The sequence below is a fragment of the Danio rerio genome, chromosome 18, assembly GCF_052040795.2.
Source record: "Danio rerio strain M-AB ecotype USA chromosome 18, GRCz13ab, whole genome shotgun sequence".
Classification (NCBI taxonomy): domain Eukaryota; kingdom Metazoa; phylum Chordata; class Actinopteri; order Cypriniformes; family Danionidae; genus Danio; species Danio rerio.
Genome location: NC_141038.1, coordinates 29,730,922 through 29,753,941, shown reverse-complemented (window position 1 = coordinate 29,753,941; position 23,020 = coordinate 29,730,922). Strand labels below are relative to the sequence as shown.

Below are 23,020 nucleotides of genomic sequence, written 5' to 3'. Positions count from 1 at the left end.
AGATTATGAATATTAATTATCAACAATAACGAATTATTATTAATCATTAATATTCCAGATCAATTTATTGTTAATTTGACCAAACAAACACAAGCAGAGCCGCCGCTCTTTTTAGCGGACACGGTAATCTATTCATTTAGAAAAAGGGAATTTAATTGCTACTTCTTGTGAAGTAGATTAATCATTCAAAAGTATTAAACAACTTATAATAGCTAGGCAGGGAAATCTGTATTTCAGTGACATTTTCTCGTGAGACAAACAATACAATTCATTTGATTACAATGGAATTTATTGACTAGACAGACGTAACGAACAAACAAACGCACAAACATACATTAAACACGGAACAAAGGTAAACCACGTGGAGATATCGGGTCTATCCGGGACTATAAAACTTGTACGAACAGAGAGAGATAGCAAAGCGCGGAAATATAGATTTCAGATAAAAGAGTGACAAAACTTTCAGTTCCACACGCACCATTAAGGACCACCAAGATTATAAAAACACCTTTTTGATAAAAGGGGCACAGCTTAATCGCATAACTAAAAGTACCTGGACTCTATGACTGGGGTCTCTCTCTTTATGCTTCCGTCCTGATGAAACTCCTTTGATGTCCTTCTTGATGCGTTGAGTTTGTAATACAGTTCTGAGGAATGCGATCACAAACTTTAAACTGAGTTTACTTTGCCGGAAAATAAAGAAAGCGTTACGGGAAAAAGTCCATGCGGCGTAGAAAAGCCGCGTAGCCCTAAAAGGGCCACGTTTTGATGGGTTCTTTGTTTGGACCTTCTCTGAGGATGTTTGGGGGGGAAGTCTGGTTATACCTGTGGGTCACGTGACAACCCGTTCAGCATTCTGACCAATGATTTCAGGGGAAATTTGAGCGGGAACCCTTCCTTTGAGGCTGCTCGTATGCAAATTTGAGTGTCCGTCTAAAGCATGCGGACAGGCATTTAATACAGGGCTTTAAAGAATAAAGCAATGCGAGTTATGGTCTCAATCTATGCATCATGTGTTGTAAAATGTCAGCAGAAACCCATCGGTACCAAACATGGGGGGTTTAAAAGTACATCAACATAATTTTTCATATCCTTACAATATTTATGCTTCAAAAAGACCTAAAAGGAACAGGCATACAGGTTATAAGAGAGGTTACACAGGTAAGAAAAGTCAGAAATGAGATACAAAGTTTACAAAACATAACACTTTAGTTTTGTGCTGTTTTTAGGATTTCTGAGTGCATTTTCTTTCTGTCAGAACAGCCCCGTGGTTGTGTGTGTGTGTTTGGGCAGGAATGTATTTGAAGCTCTAGGCTTAGGCCCCGTTTACACTAGTGCGTTTTAGTTTGAAAACGCATAAGTTTTGCTACGGTTACGCCATTCGTCCACACTACACCGGAGTTCTCGAGCTCTGAAAACGGAGCTTTTTGAAAACGCTGGAGAGGCCGTTTTCATTCTAAAACGCTGCTGCTCCGTCTCAGTGTGGAAGGGGAAAGACGGAGACATCTGAAAACGGAGGCGGGGCTGCAAACTTTCGCCTATCTGATTGGGGCTTTTCCTCAATATTAAGTAGCCCACACACAGTTCAGTCTTGCATCCTCTTCTTGTAAGTTAAGACTTCGCAAGTTTGATCAAGGCTGCAGTCTCCCCCTTCTCAGTTTGATATGGAAAACATACCGAGTACACGGGTAAATCTTCAAAGGGAACAGTGTACTTTATAACTTCATTCACATCACCTTGGCTACGTTGTTTCCCTTTCTCAACAATAAAATGTAAACATGATTGAAGGAACTGCCTATTTTCTTTTTAATATTAGCAACTTAACAGACAGCAGAAATGTTGAGGCGTCGTACTGCATATATGAGCATCATCTTCACTGTGTGGATATTTATAACAAAACGGAGCCGATAACAACTGCCTCCTTTCAATTTCAGTGAAAATACGAAACACACCCTCTCTTTTGCTGAATATCAGTTTTAATAATCGATTATTATAAAAGTATAACATACAATAAGTTTATAGATTGTAGGAAATAAAGGCAAGCGATCAGTCAATGTACCTGAATTAATCATTAACTTATCTTTGCGCTTAACCAAAACATGTTACCCGTGAACAAGTAACTTAATAGATTCCAATGACCAAAGTCAGGGAATTGGCCTATGTCGTTAGATAAAGACAACAACATGAATGAAATATCACGTTTAGCAAATATAGTGAGATTAGATCCAGCAGGAGATGCTTGATGAGCAGTCTGACAAGCAGAGCTCTCATCTGGGTAGAAATACTGGAGCGCTTGCCCGATAGTGTGTGTGTGTGTGATCACGTGATGTGCGTTTTCAGTGTTTTGGTGTGGACGGAGAGCTGTTCAGAAACGCTGGGTAAAACGCGAGTGTAGACGCGGATCGTTTTCATTCTACAACGCCGTTTTAAAACTAAAACGCACTAGTGTAAACGGGGCCTTAGTAATCCAGGGACACTGGAGAGATAAAGTCTGTCGGGGGTACCCAGACTTTTTGGAGCCAGGAGTCGTAAAACCGTCTTGTCGACTGAACCCAGATCGTGATAAAATCAATAAGTAATTTTATCTGTGGACTGTACGCTACAAACTAAAAGGATTCAGAAGACTAAAATATGACCAAAACTAAATTGGAATTTTAGTCAAAGACTAAATCAAAGTATGCTGTCAAAATTAACACTGGTCGAGTGTTTGTATATATGCTTTTTGTTTTAGTTTACTCAAACACATGCATGCACACACACACAAATATACATATACTAAAACATGGAATAGTTTATATCATCCTGTTTTTGCATTTTTTAAGACCACATAGCAGTAGTTGATTTCCAATGAGTGATATGGTTCAAGAAAGTAAAGTATGGTGCACATGTATTTTCATTTCTACTGTTTTGGGCCATTTTTGTAAAGGCACATCACATCTAAAATATGTGGAATGCCTGATGTGAAAAAATAAACTTGAGATCACAAAATATGCAATATCTGAACAGCCCATATGACTTTCTTTTTCAAGTGAGAATGACATTGATTACAACTTTCTGGCACATACCACGATTACCAAATAAACGGTACTACTGACAGTAAAAATGCTAGTCTGATCTTTTTTTTTTTCTTTTTTTTTCTAGACCATATAGTATATGTCTACCATTTACTTAGATAAGAATACACAAATAAAAATCACTCACCTCCTGCGGTGTTTCACATATGTGGAGCCCCTGTCGTCCTCCTGTTCCTGAGCTCTGCTGTGAGGGTGTGGAGGTCTGTTGTGCCTCTGACTCAGGTCTTTAGTGCTGCTTTTCTCCTCAGCAGAAGGAAAGTCATAGTAACCCTTCCTCTTGGCCTTCAGTCTAAGCTTGTTCCTGTAGTGCTCAATGTCTGACTTCTGTTTCAGAGCCAAATTCACCTGTATACACACAGAGGGATAGAGAGATAGAACACTGGCCAATCATATACTAAAACATTTTTTGAATGTAGATCTAATTAATTTCTCATGGGTAAAGCGATTTTCTTAAAGAAATCTGTGCCAGGTCTCTTTGAAGCCCAAATGTGACTAAATTAAGCAACAGTCTGCATTGAGATTTAGTAAGAATAAGCTTTTGTTGACTTTATAGACTAAGATTTCTGTGATGTTAAATTAAATCTTTGTAGAGTCTTGCAGAGATAAAAACATTGTGTTTCATGCCCTATATCAGTTTTATCTACTCGTTTATTTTACATCCAGCCTATTTTAAACCTGTGTACTCCAACTAGCAAATATGAGGTTGTGTAACAAATAGCCTATTTTAACTATTTGTCCAGTTGGCTAGTAATTTGGCATGTAGTCGCCAAACTACTTGTTTAAAGAGCCCCTATTGTGAGTTTTTGAAAAATTACTTTCCATGCAATGTGTAGCACAGCACTAATATACGGTTCTTCACCAAATATGTAGTGCCGGATCCGGAATAACTTGAACGTGCCTTTCCCTTCAGACACTAGCAGAGTGCAGGGGATCACAGAACTGATTATAAGGTGAAGATGCCGATCACTGGCAGTTAGAGATTTGGCTTCATTTTTACAACAATACCAAAGTATAGCCAACCTAGTGCTGTGCTTGGTCCTATAATTTTTCAAAATTTTGATACAATAATCTATGCTGCAACGCAGGGGGGGGTCTCCACATCACCACTAGTGTGCAGTATCCACTTGGATGATGTGACAGCAGCCACAGGACAACGGCACCAGTGCGCTCACCACACACCAGCTATAGGTGGAGTGGAGAGACAGTGACAGAGCCAATTTAGTGGATGATTGGGAGGGCCGATTGAGGGACTCCTGGTCCCCTGCTCTTTACAGTGCCATGTGACTTTTAATGACCATAGAGAGTCAGGACCTCGGTTTAACGTCTCACCTGAAAAACAGCGCCCACTTACAGTGTAATGTAACCTTCACTTTCACTGGGGCATTATTGGCTCGTTTCCACTGACAGGTACAGTACGGTACGGTTCGGGTCGGTACGGGTCACCTTTATCAGGCTTGCGTTTCCACTACCAAGGGTACCCTTTTGGTGGGCGTGGTGTATGACAAAGTTTCAGTCGACGTCATTTTCGCTCGAGAAAATGTTTACGATAAAGCTGCAGAGGTCGTTCACATATCATATGAAAAGCACTTCTCACAAAATAGATGCTTTACAAACATAAATGCTTGTGTATAAATGTTTATTACTAACTTTTCTATAAACAGGAGTTTTTTATAACTGCAGATCAATGACGGTGCGAAATAGCCTACTGTAAAGTCTGTAATTATATTAAATAAATAAATAAATGAACATATATGAACACATACAGACCCTTACAGTATCCGGTATGTTACCAACTACAGAAGAACTACACAAAGCAGACATTTCGTCAATAATTAGGTTCAAAACAATACAAAGTATAGTCTACAGTCAGAGTAAACCTCTCATCTGTGTCTGTAATCTTCAGCAGCACATGAAGCCTCTGTTAGAGAGTCATTCCATCATTCCCAGTTCATATTAGTCCAAAAGGTGATAATAAAGATTAAAACAAGGCAGTTTGTTCACGTTTGCTGAAGAAATAACATGATCCTTGGCTTCGCCTTTTTTTCCTCGCCCCACTCTCACGTTTGTCCTTTTCTTTCTGAATGTGTCACTCTCGTTTGTCAGCTTCTCACAGGATCGGGTTTCCAAAAGCTTGTCAATAATCAAGTGCATGTTATTATCATCAGCTCAAGAAGTTTGTTATTTTAGATAGAGACACGCGGCGAAATCAAGGAAGAAAGCGAAACCACTCGGGCTTCAGACTGGCTCGTAAAAACTACGCGGCACAGGGTAAAAAATAAATAAATCCGCTCTTCTCCATGGCTTTGTGGCTGTTTATCATGACGATGACCGGGTTTGTTTGCAGGATAGACCATGGCTGCATATGTATATATAATTTCGCTGTAATTTCTCGCTGTGTATTTCAAACATGGCGGGTCCTTTGTTTACATTCTGGCTTGTTGCGTCTACGAATTACATATCTCTGTAAACCAATAGCGTTCAGCTGCGCGTGTAGCTCCACCTTTTGGGACCCTTTCTGCAGTTTGGGACCCTTTCGAAAGGGTCCCGAAAAAGTGGTACGGTACGGTTTGGTTCGGTACGCCTTTTGACAGTGGAAACGGCCATAAAAGCGTACCAAACCGAACCGTACCGTACCACTCAGTGGAAACGGGCCATATGACCCAGACAGACTGCAGGTTGAGCACCCCCTGCTGGCCTCACTAACACCACTTACAACAGCAACCTAGTTTTCCCATGTGGTCTCCCGTCCAGGTACTGACCAGGCTCTCAGCCCTGCTTAGCTTCAGTGAGAAACCGGTCTTGGGCTCCAGGGTGATATGGCTGTGGCTATTTCAATATAATCCTTATATAATGAAGAGGGCCAAGTTCATTCATTCATTCATTTTCTTTTCAGCTTAGTCCCTTTATTAATCCGGGGTCACCACAGCAGAAAAGACCGCCAACTTATCCAGCACGTTTTTACACAGCGGATGCCCTTCCAGCTGCAACCCATCTCTGGGAAAGGCCGAGTTTTCTACTGAACTAAAATATATTTGCCCGTCATCGAGGCGAGAGATATTGTGTATTGTATAAGCTATTTCGTTCCATGAAAAAAATACTATACTAAATACTATAGCGTTTGAAAGCATACTGTAGATAATTACTTGAATTAAATTGTCATAGTAATTATTCTGTTACTGTTGTACAACACAACTGTAGGAATAAACAAACTACCCAACAGGCTTTAGTTTTCTATGCTATAGCACTATCACAATACAGCAGAATTTACACTAACTTTCCAGTGTTTATTACAGTTTATCAGTTTACTTTAATACAATGTTCTGTAGCATCCATTAACAAAGAGTTGTACACATTATACACTTTACTATGTGGCTTAAAAACATGTTTATTCTAAATTACTATTGTTTTTCCTCCATGCAGATGTCTTTCAGACAACACGAAATAACAAATAAAAGCATAAAAAAGCGCTGTGGACACATATCTACATTACTATTTATTCATTTTTTTTAGAGGGTAAAGTGCTCACACAACAAGAACATGTTATGGTTGTTTATTCTGCCCAAACCCCAGTAAAGACATGGATTATTGCAGAAAAGATGAAGATTTTATTGCAGTGATAACAAGGCACATTTAAGTGTGTATAAGTGTGGTGGTGTTTTTATCTGATTTTTATATAAAATATTTATACACATAGCTAAGCAGGTATATAGTCTTTATTGGTGCTGTCAAATAAATTATCGCATTCAAAAAAGCTTGTACATATATATTTATTAAACAAAAGGTTTATTACACGCCGCCTTTTTCTGTTTTTCAGACCGTTTTTTTTTTAAACTTCCCTCCTTTATGAACAAAAACTTATTGAAGTCTTCAAAAGCTGTTCAGGATTTAAACAAACAATTAGAAGTAACATAAAACAAAAACATTTTGATGTTTCAATAGCAATTCCTATGTAGAAGAATCACATGCAAACTCAACACAGAAATGCCAACTGGCCTAGCCGAGATTCGAATTAGCAACCTTCTTGCTGTGAGGTCAGAGTGCTAACCATTGAGCCACCATGCCGCCGGACTCAATACTGCTCAGTGAGCGCCATCTTCCGAATGAGATGTTAAACTGAGGTCCTCTGGGTTGTGAAAAATCCCAAGATGTCTTTAGAAAAAGAGTAGGGAGTTGACCCTGGCATCCTGGCCAAATTTGTCCACTGGCCTCTGTCCATCATGGCCTCCTAGCCATCCCCATATCATTACTGGCTTCATTACTCTGTTTCCTCTCCACTAATTAGCTAGTGTGTGGTGTGCGATCTGGCGCAAGGTCCAGGTGGATGCTGCACACTAGTGGTGGATAAGGTACAGATTTGAGCATATACATTAAAATGTAAACATGATATAGTCCTTTCCATATGACCAGTATTAAATACTTGAATAGATTATAATTATATATGGTTATCGGGATATGAGATGACAAAAATCTCATATGACTGGATAAGTGTCAGTAGACAGTCACAATCAGCCTCCTGTGCCTAAACTGAATTCCCATCCATCAAAACCTTTTTGAAGCAAGTCAGTGGTTGCTCTTTGAGGTTTACTCTAATAAAATCAAATCTTACCTCTCCATTAAATACAGCAGAGTCCTGGCTGCGGTCGGAGGACATGGGGTGAGAGTAAGTGGGTGGAGCTGCCATTGGTTTTATGGAAATAAGATGAAGTGATCCTGATGAACTGTCATAATGATCTGCCAAAAGTAAACACACACATACAAACACTTCTTACTGTGTTTCCACATCAGACTGCAGAAATGATACAAGATTTTACACACAGCATTTACACAGATTCACTCCCTGATGATGTGGCAGTGGCTCTGTACAAGATTATCCCTTGTGCAGAAGATGAATACATTTTTTAGCTCTCAGTTATTTCAAATGAAAAAGATCTGAGCCTAAGATCTCAGCATATCTTTTGATTTTAATTAACTGGGCAAATGTATCAAGAAGATAAGCTTCTAGCTGGTCCACTTTTGAGAGAATATATCTAAATATATTCTTATGTCAGTGGGAAAAAATTATAGAAGGATAAGCAAAACTGTCCATCTTGTCCTAAATATAAATAAATAACCCTGTGGTACAGCTGGCATGGATCTAAGAGAAACGCTCACTATCCTTCAGCTAAGTCCCTGATTTATCAGGGGTTGCCACAGTGGAATGAACTGCCAATTACTCTGGCATATGTTTTATGCAGCGGATGCCCTTCCAGCTACAACCCAGCATTGGGAAACATCCACACACTCTTATTCCCACATTATGCCCAATTTGGTTTACTCAGTTCATCTGTACCACATGTATTCAGAAACCCACAAACATGCAAACTCCACAAAGAAATGCCACCTGGCCTAGCCAGGACTCAAACCATCCTAAAACCAGCCTTACCAGTCTAAAATTGATCAGGGAGAACTGAATGAATTTGCATGGTGTTCTTTTACATATGACAGAATTTTATACCTGATCACCTGTTATGCTCCAAAAAGCAATATTTTAATGAACGTAGCTTTAAATTGTGTGTTTTTTTATTCTACAGAATCAGTGAGAATTCTCAAACTCTACAAAAAGAAATTGTCTGACTTTGTTATTTGTAATTTTAACAGGAGACTGAATACAGTACATGAGAAGCTCAAGTGTTATTAATGGTTTTTAATATTACCTAGTGACACTGTTACATACATCTATTTAATTTCTCTTAACATTTTAGCGTGTATGTGTCTTAAAGAATTGGATGGTTGGCAAGCACAAACAGCATAAAAAGAGCAGCATGCACAGTTGCTACTCTGTAAACCCTGCTGTTGTCATTACTAAACATTTTAAGTTAATCTAACTTGACATTACTTAAAATACCAAGTTTTGGCATCAAGACTTAAACAGTTGTGTTTAACTTACTCTCTAGTCAGCAAAAAGCTGAACTTAACATTTTAATTTCTATAAACGATTCACCATGTCTCTGTTTAAAATAATTGGTTGTGCTTGAAATTCTGCCTTGACAACTGCGCTGATTAGTCGATATATGTTAAAAGACACAAGGTGGTCATTTTGCTTGTGATGGTAAATTTTGCTGAAGCACAGCAGTACACTACCTTAACCCATCTGACAAATTTAAATTAGTAAGTACATAATGAAATGCTTGTATATATTTTTCTTAATTTATATACATGCAGCGGTGACAGAGTGGCACAATGGGTAGCACTGTCACCTCACAGCAAGAAGTTTGATGGTTCAAGTCCCGGCTGAGTCATTTGGAATTTCTGTGTGGAGTTTGCATGTTCTCCCCGTGTTGGTGTGGGTTTCCTCCAGGCACTCTGGTTTTCCACATAGAGCAAAGACATGCGCTATAGATCAATCAGGAAAGCTAAACTGTCCGTAGTATGTGTGTCCTTAATTAGATGTTACGGAACACCAACATGGTGTGGCTAAATATCAACTTCGATATAAACGGCCATGGGAGTAGGCAAGTTAGTAAAGAATAAAAGCTGAAAAAATTGGAAGTTTAGTCTATTAAAGATTTTAAGTTTTCTGCAATTAAACATTTAAGTTGATTCAATGAAGAGACCACATTTGTACAACTCAATTAATTGAGTTGTTGATTTCCCATTACTCAAACGAATTAGGGGAATCACTATCCTCAAATTATTTGAGAAGTCTCAACCTATTAGGGTTTACAGATAAGTCCACTTGTAATAATTATATGCGTATAATATAATAAAATAAAATTGGGCTTTCTCTATAAATCTTTGCACTATTTACATTAACATTCTAAATCACAAACTGAATGGAAGATAATATTTAATAAGAGAGAGAAAAAAAAAGGTTTACAGATACTGCATCAAATTGTCTCTTGAAGACACAATGGGGGGGGGGAGTATGTGTATTAAGAGAAAATGGATGGATTTAAACTTGTAGGAGACCTCCAAGACAAATTTAGAAGCTTTTAACTTAGCATAATAGGGCACTTTACATGATTTTTACGACCAAATCTGAATGACTGAAATTCTGTTCTGGCACAATTCACCTCCCCACGGATTAAAGTTCCATCTGACTAAGGTCACATGCAGCATGTGCCAACAGGACCTGAACATATGGCACCTTATGTTGTTAGGGATATGTTTACAGTATGTCCTCATGTGGTGTTTGTAAGTGTTTACCAGGTCAGTTCAAATTCAGTTATATGTGTTTATAGTTTTTTTTGTTTAAAGATTTATAAAAATTATGACTTATCGTACGGAAAAAGTATAACCATATTGCAGTTCACCTTCAATGGCTATGCCTTTCTTTGTGTTTTTGCGTGTCTGCTAAAATGTGCGTGTGACCCCCTGTTGCTCCCCAGTGATGCTGGTAGCCACAATGACAGAAGGGATCATGTCAAACAATAATGTTATATTAATATTTTTAGAGCTCCATCCCTCACAGGATGATCATTTGGTTGTCATTTGCCAAATTAGTGAAAGAATTGTCATACCTGCCATGATAACAACATTCACCCTCGGGAGACGCTATAATTACTCTCGTAGGAGAACTTTGCTTTCACAATCCAAATTAAATAAACTAATCCAACATCAATGTCGTTCCCGCTACATGAGCAAAGCAGCATCCGTTGAGTGTGTGAAGTGTCCATCATTCCACACTTCATTTTAAAGGTTGGATAATTGCATCATCCGGTTGTTTAAACTGCACTTATTCTCTTTAGCGTTTTCAGTGTGAATGCACTACTTACACTATTTATTATACCAAATGGTGTAGAATAGTGTATAAGTATGCGATTTGGAATGCACACATTATCGTTTTAGCTAATAGTTCCAGGCTTGTCATCCTCCAAGGCTACAACTACTATCATGCATTGTGCTAATCAACATTGTGCTAATCAACTCCGCTACAGCTGAACACTATCTGTACACTGACATTCACACAGCTGTAGATCATTTGCACTGATTACTTGGACTGTCAATACACCACTCGCACACACCGATGCTGCGTCCAAAACCGCATACTTCCATACTATATAGTACGCTAAAATCAGTATGCGAGCCGAGTAGTATTTCCGAATTCATAGAATTCGAAAATCAGTAAGCGAGAACTATGCGGATGTTGTACGTCCGAATTCCATTCATACTTTTCACATTCATACTGTATAGAACGTACTTTTCTAACGACTGATTAGTATGTTTAAATTCAAATGCAGTACCTACTGAGTAGAAGGTGGTTTCAGACACAGCCCGAGTCTTATTTACCATCTTGCAACAAATTACAATCACAAGTGTTTCTTTGTGTTTTTGCCTGTCTTGGTTTTTCTTTCTTTTTTTTTTTTTCTTGGTTTGTTTTTTTCTTTGCTTCCTGTCTTGACCCTATGCCTGTTATTCTGATTACACTTTGGATTATCTTTGTTTGGATTATCTACAGTGACACCTAGTGGTATTTTTTATGAATTACTCTAGAATCTTCACCAAAAGAAACAGTTAAGCAAATTGAGGTATTAAACCCCACGTTGTTGAGTTGAGGGTTCAAGTGATTAAGTGAAGTGGTGAGAGCTCTAGACTAACATGCTGAAATAATTGGTTTGAATCCAGGGTGATGCAGTAAAAGACGATAGTTTTTGAATGCTCTGTTCTTGTAATCTGTTTTGTTTTAACGTTGGTCTCATATCCAAATAAACACTTTGTGTATAAATAGGTCTTGTTTTGGTCATAAAAAAGTAACATTATTAAAATGCATCAAGTCATAACTTCAGTCGGGAGTTGGGAGCCACTGGCAGCACAATCACTAGGCTACATGAGATAAAAGTTTTTTTCAACTCGGTCAATCAAACACAGATTTGGCAGGTCTTGAAATGCTTCTGAAATGGCCACTGCTTTGAATCAATTTAGTCGCGTGACCTGGTGTTTCGAAACACTTTAGTCATATGACCTGGGTGTTTCAAATCACCTTAGTCATGTGACCTAGGTGTTTTGGAGTATGCTTTGGTGTAGTGCTATAAAACTCTTGCGTTTCGGGATCTCGACAGTTTCATATCAGCCATCCCTACTTTGTTGTTGATGCTAGTATGCGACCCCTGCCCATCTGACCATTCTTGCTAAACTGTATTTGGATCCAACTGGTGTCATCACATCTCCTGTTTGCAACATCTACATTCTGGTCAACTCTGTTAAATTTGTTGTAAAAAAGGCATCACAATCTGTATTTGGCATCCACAATCAAGAAATGTGGATGAGACCAAGGAAGCCCTTTTTGAAGGCAAGTTTCAGTATAAAACAATTAGTCGCATCACCAGGCTCTCCAGAGTTTCATGCAATTTTGGGTGTTTTATTTTTAACTTTCGACTTCTGTTGTAAGTTGATACCGCATGGCAAACAGAAAGAAAATCCTCTGCATTTCGTGACTCTGTGTTCCTTTAAGGTAATAAAATCACTGCTTAGGTTACACGGTAGACTTTTAATAAGAGTATAATCTTAATCATATTAAAATCGGAGTATTGGTGTCTTATGTATGTGAATGTACTCAGAAAGTCTCTGGTGAAGTCGCGAGCTGTCAAAGACAGGGCATTACTCTGCCTTTCAGCATGAGCCCTCCAAGTTTAGCATGTTTCATCCTTAAACGCAACTAAAGTGTATGCTTCAAGTTGTTGTGTCAGAATCATTATGAAATACAGTAATACTTTAGGACGCTTAGTTTAAGCAAATTTGATGAACGTGATCATGCGTGTTGAATCTGAGGGGAGTCGCTCCAGTATGGAAGGCCGTTGGGGCCTAAAAGTCTGACGTCTTGTATTCTATAGTTTATTATTATAATTTTTCATTTTCCATATCTGCAATTCCTGTATTTTGGCTTTTTTTTTTTGCAGTCCACTTAGAATCCAACATGGAAATCAATGTTTTCTTTATTGGCATTGACTGTTTTGAAATTTAAATGTCATTAAATTGCCTGTGTTTTAAATTCTTTAATAAATATGGCTGTCAAGCCAGGATCTTGATGGTTTATTGTGGGTATGTTGTATGCATGAAGAAATCTGTGTTACAAGTAAAAAAAAAAAATCTATTAAACAATTATATTTTGAATTTTAATAGTTTTTGTCTTGCGCTTAGATTAATTTTACATTTGAATAGCCAAAATTACAAGTTTCAGTATTTTAAATGTGATTAATCGCGATTAATCGTGATTAATTTTTTTAAAAAGGTGCGATTAATTAGTTATTTTTTTTAATCGATTGACAGCACTAATATATATATATATATATATATATATATATATATATATATATATATATATATATATATATATATATATTAGTGCTGTCAATCGATTAAAAAAAATAACTAATTAACCACAATACTGGAATGAGTCACCTATTAAAAGGATTTTAGAGATCATTTAAGCTTAGATAACTCATGAATTCAGTGTATTTCTAAACCAACAACATGAAGCACATAAAACATCTATTAATATCTATTCATAAAATGACCCTGTCTATGGTGGCAGCTCAGCTCACCAAGTTGGAACCAAGTTTTATTTTCCTCATGAGATCAGAACATTCACTGATGTTTTGTGGCCTGACAGCACAAGTGCGAAAAGTGCTGAAACAGTGGAGGCATTTCTCACCATTACTCTTCCTCGTCTCCTCCTTGGTGAGTTTCTGCTGCGCTGTGGCTTTTTGCACACTCGAGCCCTTTCCTGAGACCTCCTTCACTGATTCGCTGCTGATGACGGAACCATCCTCACTCGGCAACCTACTGCAAGTAACCATAGCAACAAGGAGCAGCGGTGAGTCGGTGCATGTGTGAAATGAGAGGATGGTTATGTCATTTTCTTTGTCTGCATTCTCATCGCACACACATAAATGCAAGGAGACACAACATGACTTTCATCAAAACCACTGTGGTGTCACAGTTAAAACAATAAATGGTAGTGTTGTTTTGATGGTGTAAATCTTACAGTTCATTCATGATATCTAACATCTTTAGTTTTGATATTGAATAATTGTCATATTACATACACTCAAATGTTGTTTCTTTAAACTACTTATTTTTAAATAAGCTAAAACAATAATTTAATAAATTTTTATAAATAATATAAATTATTTTCATGGTTAATCAGCTATACTAATAGAGAAGACTCCCGATTCAGATCCGTTTTTACATTACTGTGACGGTTGGGTTTAGGATTGGGGTAGACGGTAATAAAATATAAGTAATATGAAACTTAATAAATAATATAAACAATTCTCATTACATTTCGTTTGCAGCGTATGTGATCTATAGCAGATTAACCATGTGGATGGATAATAACAGCCTTCGGAGCCTTCTGTTAGGCCTCTACAAGTGGCCTCTACTAGCCATTATTTATCAGCTGAAAACCACTTAATGGCCATTCAATTGAGTAATAACATTTGATTCGGCTGACAAATTGATCATGAGGAACCCAACATGTTTTACATAATTTGTTGTATGCAATATTTTAAAGAAACAAAACGAAAACAGATGAAAAAAACATGCATGCATCTACTTCAACAAAAAATAAAGTAAAATACAGCAATAATGTTTTGTGATCACTAAAACATTAAAATACTCTACATCAGCGGTTTCCAACAGGGAGGTCTGTAGGGGTTTGCGTCCATTTTTTATTTTTTTTTAGCAGTGGTCAATTAGGGGAAAGATCATGTTGACTTGTCCTCCACGAAAGGTCACTCAGTGCATGCTCGAGTGACGTCACTAACGTCACTGTCTCCGTTCCATCGCCTACTGCGTGTGCTTGGAGATTGGACTCGCTATTTACTCGCAATTTAAATCTTAATCATAAAATTCTTCCTCATTCGCTAAGTATTTGTCTCTCCTACTTAGGGTGAACAAACCCTTAATACATTTATACAAACAAAACTGCTTTAAAACGGTCTGTCCCTCGAGCATCCGCCTGTTGTTTGTAGTTTTAGCCTGCAAGCGCCGCTGGTCAGCTAAAGCTACCGACCTCTTTTACCATACACTTTTGACTTACTGGCTTTGCTCTTTACCCCGTAAAATGTCGCTTGCGTCTCTGTTCTTGTCTGCAGGAGAAGCATCGATGGAGGCGTTGGAGCTGGAGCTAGAAGAAGTGGAGTCCCAGATCCGGGCACTTTTGATGAGGCGGACGCGGCTGCAGGAACAACGGGCGTCGCTTGTTGTGCCTAACGCTAAGGCCGCCTCATCATCTAAGGTACGTGGAAATTACAACCACATCATTCCCTCTACCTCAACCCCGCGTCCTTCTCTGTCCAGGCCCAGCACACCCAGGGCGCGGCTCGGCCAGGCATCGTTCACGCTGACACCCGTCTACCACGGCGCCTGGGTGCAGCCGCGTAAGGTGCTTGCCAGATCCCGGGGCAGAACATCTCCTCCTCCCGTGTTCGAGATCTCCACGGAGAACCGCTTCTCCCCTCTCCGCGAGTCGGGTCCCGATGTGGCCATCATCGGTGACTTGATCGTTCGTCACGTCCGTGCCGCCTCCTCAAAAGGTAATAAAGTACGTACTTTCTGCTTTCCTGGTGCCCGTGTGAGAAATATTTCTACACAGATTCCAACCATCCTGGGCGCTGCCGAGAGCCCTGGTGCCGTTGTCCTCCATGTGGGGACAAACGACAACGGGCTCCGGCAGTCGGAGATCCTGAAGAAGGACTTCAGGAGCCTGATCGAGACGGTTCGACGCACCTCGCCCGCCACGCAGATCATCGTTTCTGGGCCGCTTCCTACCTACCGCCGAGGAAATTAAAGGTTCAGTAGACTTTTTGCTCTGAATGAATGGCTATTAACATGGTGTAAAGAACAGAAATTGCTCTTTGCTAATAACTGGAATCTTTTCTGGGAGCGTCCTAGGCTCTTCCGTCCTGACGGCCTGCACCCCAGTCGAGCCGGAGCTGAACTCCTGTCGGACAACATCTCCAGATTACTTCGCACTATCTGACTAGGACATAAAAATTCACAAAATTCACATTATAGCCACCTAGACTCTTGTTCGTCCCACTTAAACATCAGTAACGCATATTTAGCGAATCCTATAGAGACTGTGTCTGTTCCTCGTATTATTTGATTAAGAAATAAACGTACTGTGTGCTCCAGAAAAAAATCTATTAAGTATCAAACCAGAAAAACCAGTAGAAAGTGAAAATACAAATTTCGTAAAGCTTGGTCTCCTAAACATCAGGTCACTTGCACCTAAAGCACTTATCATTAATGAAATAATAACAGAAAACAATCTTAATGCATTGTCTCACTGAAACCTGGCTGAAACAAAATGACTATATTAGCTTAAATGAAGCAACTCCTCCAGGATTCTTATATAAACATGAGGCTTGTCAAACTGGTCGTGGTGGAGGAGTTGCATCAATCTTTAGTGATTTCCTTAATATTAATCAGAGAAAAGGACTTATGTTTAGCTCCTTTAAAGTATTAGCGCTTAATGTTCAGCTTCCAGATACTATGCAAAAACCTATGTTATCTTTAACTTTAATCACCATATATAGACCCCCAGGACCCTATGTCAATTTTCTAAAAGAATTTTCAGATTTTATTTCTGACTTACTAGTCAAAACTGATAAAATGCTAATTGTAGGTGACTTTAACATCCACATAGATGACGCTTACGATACATTAGGGCTTGCGTTTATGGATTTAATACACTCACTTGGGATAAAGCAAAACGTTGTGGGTCCAACCCATCGCTTAAAGCATACATTAGATCTAATTCTGTCTTATAGAATCGAGGTTATTGACGAAAACATTATACCACAAAGTGATGATATTACAGATCACTACCTCTTACTATATAAGCTGTGTTTACCTGAAATCAGCAAACCCGCTCCAATACTCCGCCCTAGTAGAACTATTGTTCAGTCAACCAAAGATGAATTTATAAATAACTTACCTGATCTCTCTCTATTTCATAATGCACCCGCAAACTCAAATGATCTTGATGTAGTAACCAGCAGTATGGATGCCATCTTTACTAGCACACTAAATACTGTGGCACCCATCAAATTAAAAAAGGCTAGAGAGATTAAAACTATACCATGGTATAATAGTCATACTCGTGCGCTCAAAACAGCAACCCGCGCCCTGGAACGTAAATGGAAAAAAACTAATTTAGAGGTCTTTAGAATTGCGTACAAAGACAGTATGTCCAGCTATAGGAGGGCTCTAAAATCTGCCAGGACCGAGCACCTGCGCAAACTGATAGAAAATAATCATAACAATCCTAGATTTTTAATTAACACCATCTCTAAATTAGCAAATAATCGGTCATCCTTGGAACAAACTGTTCCACCGCAAATTAGTAGTGATGACTTCATGAATTTTTTCAGTAATAAAATAGAAGGCTTTAGACAGAAAATAGGAGATGCCAAACTTTCTGCACCGGCTTATACTCCAAATCCTGTAAATATTTCATTGAATCATAATAATAACCTACACTGCTTCAAAATCATAGAACAGGAAGAGCTAGATAAAATTATAAATAGCTCTAAACCAGCTACGTGTATGCTGGATTCAATTCCAACAAAATTACTGAAAGAGCTGCTACCTGCTATAGGAGAACCTCTTCTTAACATTATTAACTCTTCTTTATCTATAGGCCATGTTCCAAACTCTTACAAGCTAGCTGTTATTAAGCCTATTATTAAGAAACCACAACTAGACCCCAACAACTTAGCTAACTATAGGCCTATTTCAAATCTTCCATTAATGTCTAAAATACTAGAAAAAGTTGTTTCCATTCAATTATGCTCTTTTCTGCAGATGAACAATATTTTTGAAGTGTTTCATGCATGAGGCCATCCAAATTAATAAGACGTTTGCAAATGCCTCATCGCCAATACCGCGACAAGCCCTTTTATGAGCGCAAGGCAAAAGAATTGACACACACCCAAAATGAGATGAGACGTCACACCTACTGACAAGAAACTTTAAAAAAAAATAGTTATTAATATAGGGCCAATTTAAAGGCCAAGGCTTGCGTTTTTTTATTTACAAATGGTCTACTGATGTTTTGCTTTTAAATTAGGCTATTATTTGTGCATAAAAATATCTAAATATAGTATTGTTTGTTTAAAAACAACATTTTTTTTCTGCATTCTCATTGCAAACTTATATGAAAGATAATATAATTACATGTTAAGGGGAGGCCTTACTACAAAGACCCAGAAGGGACATAGTGGAGGAGAAAAAAATTGGCTGGGTGAAAAAAAAATGGGTAGGAAGGAAAAAAAATGGGTTAAAGAAAAAAAATGGATGGGAGGAAAATATATATTTCTAAGTTTTTGCGTTCACTCGTAAAGTTTTGCGTTCCCTCGCAAAGATGTTTTGCGTTCTCTCGCAAAACTGTTTCTCCACAAACACTTCCTGTTCACTTCACTCATGTAAACCCTCCTGTTTTTGCCGAAATTCTTCCATATTTTACCATTCTATCCCACTTTCTTTACATTAAAGATATGCGTCGATCGTCGCCTGTCATATGCAACCTCTAAACCAGTGAATGCATAAGCGCTGACTGACAGAAGCGCTCCGTACAATAAACTGATCCCAGATCAGCTTCTGTACATGCCATTTAAAGTGACACCTCTGTTATCAAACAAGTGAGCAGCAAATGAATCTGATGTTTTGTTTTGTTTGATAACAGAGGTGTCACTGTAAGAATGCACAGATCAATAATGAAAGCATTCCATTACTTACTGTTTGTGCTCATTTAAGAGAATATTAGATGCAGGATGGAGATGTTTACATATTTTTCAGTGTATTTGTCTGTTTAAACATACATCAGAATCCAAAAGTGTCCAGCACGTTTGCTCCTCTGTAAATTGCGTGTACAGAAGCTGATCTGGGATCAGTTTATTGTACGAAGCGCGTCTATCAGTCACCGCTTACATGCATTCACAGGTTCAGAGGTAGCATATGAAAGATGACGGTCTACGCACAGCCTTAATGTAAAGAAAGTAAATGCAGACATTTTAATATTAATTTTAGCGTGCTTTCAAGATTAAAAATACATCAGAAATATGGGAAAATACTTAATGATAGGATGATAGTGGGATAGAATGGTAAAATATGGGAGAATTTCGAGGGTTTACATAAATGAGAACAGGAAGTGTTTGTGAAAAAACAGTTTTGCGGGATAACGCAAAAACATCTTTGTGAGGGAACGTAAAAAAAAACTTAAAATATGTTTGTCTCCCACAGTTTTTTTTCCTCCACCAATTTTTTTCTTCCTACACCTATTTTTTTCCCCACCATCACGTCTCTTCCGGGTCTCCGTACCTTACAATATTTTCCAAAAAAAAAAAAAGTTTAGAACCACTTCTCTACATCCTGTAATTAAAAAAAAAAAATCTTTATTACTAGTTCTAAATTGATGTTTTTAATTAACAATGGATGTTTTTGGTCAGCAGTTTAAACTAACAACCTGAGAATCAAATCAATGACAGAAAGAAAAGTAATTTGCAAATAAGGGTTTAAAACACTCCTTACTTATTTATGCTTATGTCATTGGAATGTTGTATAAACACACTTATGTCATTGAAATGCAAAATCACTTATATATCATCATGAATGCAAAATCACACTTCAATTGTACTGTGATATGGGGGCATATCGGCACATCTGTGATTACCTACAGCCGAATCACATACAGTGTGAACATCATAAAAAAAGCAGTGTGATAAAACTGAATATCAGAACTGCTACTCATGTGACATTGTTCATATACACTCACCGGACACTTTATTACCTGTTTATTAATGCAAATTTCTTATTAGCCAATCATAGTAGCAACTCAATGCATTTAGGCATGTAGACATGGTCAAGACGATCTGCTGCAGTTCAAATTGAGCATCAGAATGGGGAAGAAAGGTGATTTTAGTAACTTTGAACGTGGCATGGTTGTTGGTGCAAGATGGGCTGGTCTAAGTATTTCAGAAACTGCTGATCTACTGGGATTTTCATGCACAAAGTCAGAGGAGAATGACAAGACTGGTTTGAGCTGATAAAAAGGCAACATTAACTTAAATAACCCCTCCTTACAACTCAGGTGTGCAGAAGAGCATCTCTGAAAGCACAACACGTCGAACCTTGAGGTGGATGAGCTATAGCAGCAGAAGACCACACCGGGTGCTATTCCTGTCAGCAAAGAACAGAAAACTGAGGCTTCAATTTGCACAGGTTCACCAAAATTGGACAATAGAAGATTGGAAAAGTGTTGACTGGTCTGAAGAATCTTAACTTCTGCTGCGACATTCAGATGGCAGGGTCAGAAATTGGCTTCAACAACATGAAAGCATGGATCCATCCTGCCTTGTATCAACCATATTGTTTCTGACCATGTCCATCCCCTTTTGACTACAGTGCACCCATCTTCTGATCGATACTTCTAGCAGGATAACACACCATGTCATAAAAAGCAAATCATCTCAGACTGATTTCTTAAAAATGGCAATGAGTTCACTGTACTCAAATGGCCTCCACAGTCACCAGACCTCAATCTAGTTAAGCACCTTTGAGATGTGGAAAGGAAGATTTGCATTATGGATGTGCAGCCAACAAATCTGCAGCAACTGTGTGATGCTATCATGTCAATATGGACTAATATCGCTAAAGGATATTTCCAGTACCTTGTTGAATCTATGCTATGAAGGATTAGGGCAGTTCTGAAGGCAAACGCGGGTACATCCTGGCACTGGTAAGGTGTACCTAATAAAGTGGCTGGTGAGTGCATTATTACAGCTGTATTACAAATATATTAAAAGCCCAATTATTTTGTGAGCATCCCTTGATTTCATGTGAATTACTTTTTAAATTATATTCAAAGAGAAATAGTTACCTTTACAATAATAGTCATTGTTCATTAAATAAAGGCATCCTTTGTAAGCATAAGAGACATTTTCAAACACACTAAAAGTATTTCAAACTTTTAATTTGACCAGTAGATCATGATTTACATGCTAATCAGTTAAACCTCAGTGAACGGAGGAGGGAAAATAAAAATTGCATCTCGTCAGGAATTATATATCTGCTTGTCCAGAGATAAATGGTCCAGATCACGAAAATATCCACTTATTAACTAAAACTTTTTCTGCTATGAGAACTATTTCCCAAAAGCAAAACTCATTTATCACACATTTGCATTAAACAAAAAGATATGGTATGATTCTTAATGATCAGACAACATTTCAACGTGGGAATGTCCTTATTAACGTTCGAGGTTACTAAAGTAACCCTTCGTTCCCCGATGAGGGGAACGGAAGCACTATAATTGGATTGATGTACTAATCCACGTATGGGAGGATTCGGTTCAGAAGCCGCTCGTCTGAAAGAGTATTGAACGGGCCAATTAAGAATGAATTGGCAGCGCAAGCCTGCGCAGGTGTGCTGCATAGCCAATTAACTGAGCATATAAGCACACCTGGCGCCAGCAGACGCTATCCTTTTTAAGCTGAAGAGACAGCTAAGGGACAGTCATTATGGCGATGGAGTATAGTGCTTCCGCTCCCCTCCTCGGGGAACGAAGGGTTACTTTAGTAACCTCGAACGTTCCCCTTCGGGGGTAACTCCAGAACTATAAGTGGATTGATGTATTAATCCAAGTATGGGAGCCCATTGAAAGCGCCATAATGACCGCACCTTACCAACACCCATCATGAGAGGGCATTTAGGCAAGCGTGACGCACCCAGATCATGAGAGGCGTGGTCCTCCAACGTGCCCTTGGCCCTAACTTATCCCACTTCAAAAGAAGCTTTACGGAATAGGTATTTTTTTTGGGAGTCGCTAGCGTCTAGATAATTCTAGGAATATACGACAGTACGTTGGGAAGCGTGCCATCCCAGTAGGGAGGACGCTGCGGAGACTATCCGCACCCAATAGGGGAAACAAATGGAATTACATATGGACTAACCCTGAGAAGGGGGAGTGCGCATAAGAAGGTGGTTAGCGGATAGGGAAAGCACGGGTCCACCCAGGGGGGGGGGAACTTAACCGTGGCGGAAAGCATATGGGGATCACCAGCGGGGATCGGCCATAGCAGGCACCTATACCCAAAACGCGGGCTGACCAGCGGGCAGACCTACAACGTAATGGGCCAGCAAGTGACTCCTCCGCTGAGTCAGTGCTGGGGGCCTCGGAGGAATCTGCAGGGCTCACCGAATGGGGAACTTTACTGACAGACACGAGGGTGCACATCTCTTCATGTAAGGGGAAAAAAGGCACCGCAAGTGTGTTACAACAACTACCGAGTTGTTTCCTCAATCACCAAAGGTCCCTAACACCCTTGAGGAAACCAGCTCCACTCACAGATTATAAAACCTTGCAAATGTGTTGGGTGTCGCCCAGCCCGCAGCTCTACAAATGTCTGTTAAAGAAGCGCCGCGCGCACACGCCAGAGAGGATGCAACGCTCCGAGTGGAGTGCGCACGCACTCCCGGGGGGCGCGGCTGACCTCTGCTCAAATAAGCACATGAAATGGCCTCCACAATCCAGTGGGATAAACGTTGTTTAGACACGGCACTTCCCTGCTGCCGTCCGACAAAGAGCTGCTCAGAAGATCTAAAGTTCTGAGTACGGTCCACATAAATGCGCAGGGCGCGAACTGGACAAAGTAAGGACAGGGCTGGGTCTGCCTCTTCCGGGGGCAGCGCTTGCAGGGTTACTACCTGATCTCTAAAGGGAGTGGTAGGAACTTTGGGCACATAACCCGGGCGGGGTCTCAGGATAATGTGAGAAAATTCCGGCCCGAATTCCAGGCACGAGTCACTGACCGAAAATGCCTCCAGGTCCCCGACCCTCTTAATGGAGGCCAACGCAACCAGCAGAGTTGTCTTCAGGGACAGAAATCTTAAAGATACTGTATCAAGTGGCTCGAAGGGATCAAATCGCAGGCTCGTGAGAACGAGGGCGAGATCCCAAGAGG

General features: G+C 39.3%; 1 protein-coding gene across 6 annotated transcripts in view; it reads right to left on the bottom strand.

Moving 5' to 3' along the window:
• The window catches only part of kiaa1549lb (KIAA1549-like b), a 238,712-nt gene that overhangs the window by 89,417 nt on the left and 126,275 nt on the right, over nucleotides 1-23,020 (bottom strand). For all 6 annotated transcript variants that reach the window (XR_015515017.1, XR_015515018.1, XR_015515019.1 and 3 more), the window contains exons 14-16: nucleotides 13,705-13,835; nucleotides 7,681-7,805; nucleotides 3,202-3,419 (exon numbers count right to left, since the gene is read on the bottom strand). Coding sequence is in view for 2 of the 6 variants with exons in the window: in XM_087293220.1 (XP_087149346.1) it covers nucleotides 3,202-3,419; nucleotides 7,681-7,805; nucleotides 13,705-13,835 (474 nt within the window). In the remaining 4 variants the exon portion in view is untranslated. The remainder of the gene's footprint in view (nucleotides 1-3,201; nucleotides 3,420-7,680; nucleotides 7,806-13,704; nucleotides 13,836-23,020) is intronic.